Source organism: Sinocyclocheilus grahami, unplaced genomic scaffold (assembly GCF_001515645.1).
Source record: "Sinocyclocheilus grahami isolate Dianchi unplaced genomic scaffold, SAMN03320097.WGS_v1.1 scaffold6081.1, whole genome shotgun sequence".
Lineage (NCBI taxonomy): Eukaryota > Metazoa > Chordata > Actinopteri > Cypriniformes > Cyprinidae > Sinocyclocheilus > Sinocyclocheilus grahami.
In genome coordinates, this window is record NW_015510603.1 from 19228 (window position 1) to 20274 (window position 1047).

Here is a 1047-nt window from a genome sequence, read left to right on the forward strand (position 1 = left end):
CTTTGCAGGATTGAGTGCCCAAAGACAGCCCTTTCTGGAGGAACCGCTCATCTTGTTCTCCACCTTCTCGAAGCACTTGTTCAAGGACAAGTTGTGGCGTACAGAATTTTTCCATCCATCAGGTGCTGTCTGAGAAGCACAGTAATCGACAGTACAGTATATTGTAAGTAACATTTATTTGATTCCATGGTGTGTCGGCTTAGTCCATCTATTCGCCGGCATTCTTTTGCATAAACTCCTCACCTTGAAATAAGGGAAGTGCTCTTTCATAAAGCTATAGATCTCACTAACAGGAAGGCTGCCTGTTTTGCTGTTCTTCAAAGCCATGGCAATCAGACAGCTGAGAAAAGATATCAAACATAGATAAATAAAATCTTTAATGCCTTTAATGTTTTTCAGAGGCTGTCGCAGTGAATCTTATTTCACCTGTAGGAGTAGATGGGTTTAGGAAAAGTCTTGGGCTGCAAGTCCTGGTTGTGAGCAGTAATACGGGGTTGAGGAAACAGACTATGGCTGTTGTAGTTGCCATAAATCCCACCGGGAGAACACTAAAGAATGTAACACAGAAATGGTATCTTGATATATAATATTACTACTTTGAACAGTCCTTACAAATAATCCCAATTACTGAACCAACCTGTTGGTTTGCCTGAGTGAAAGTGAGAACTTGTTGAGGGGCGGTCTGGTACACTGATGCGGCACACGGAAACCCAGGGGAAAACTGGGGCATCTACAAAAACAACACAGAATACATCTATAAACACAAGATTGTTTTAGCTCTATTACAAATGGTTGTTAAGTTCTGAATTGGTTGTATATGTAATATGAAATGGTTTGAAATCTGAAACCTCACTCACGCTACTGATGGTCAGAGGGCTGTGCTGCATTTCACTCTGTAGCTGAATCGCAGATCCTGCTCCTCCTGCTACCGTCATGCTATTTAGCTGAGCTGAAAGGTTCAGCAAAGTGTTTTTTAGGGATTCAGTCCACTACTGTTAAAGAGTTAGTTCACCCAAAAATGAAACTTCTGTCATTAATTACTCCGCC

At 41.5% G+C, this 1047-nt stretch overlaps 1 protein-coding gene across 1 annotated transcript in view; it reads right to left on the reverse strand.

The window, feature by feature from the left end:
• The window catches only part of LOC107577451 (forkhead box protein N4-like), a 6865-nt gene extending 5896 nt beyond the window's left edge, over positions 1-969 (reverse strand). The window contains exons 1-5 of the mRNA XM_016263525.1: positions 858-969; positions 638-730; positions 427-548; positions 244-340; positions 7-129 (exon numbers count right to left, since the gene is read on the reverse strand). Coding sequence (XP_016119011.1) covers positions 7-129; positions 244-340; positions 427-548; positions 638-730; positions 858-935 — 513 coding nt within the window. The 5' untranslated portion in view covers positions 936-969. The remainder of the gene's footprint in view (positions 1-6; positions 130-243; positions 341-426; positions 549-637; positions 731-857) is intronic.
• Between the last annotated feature and the right edge of the window lie 78 nt (positions 970-1047).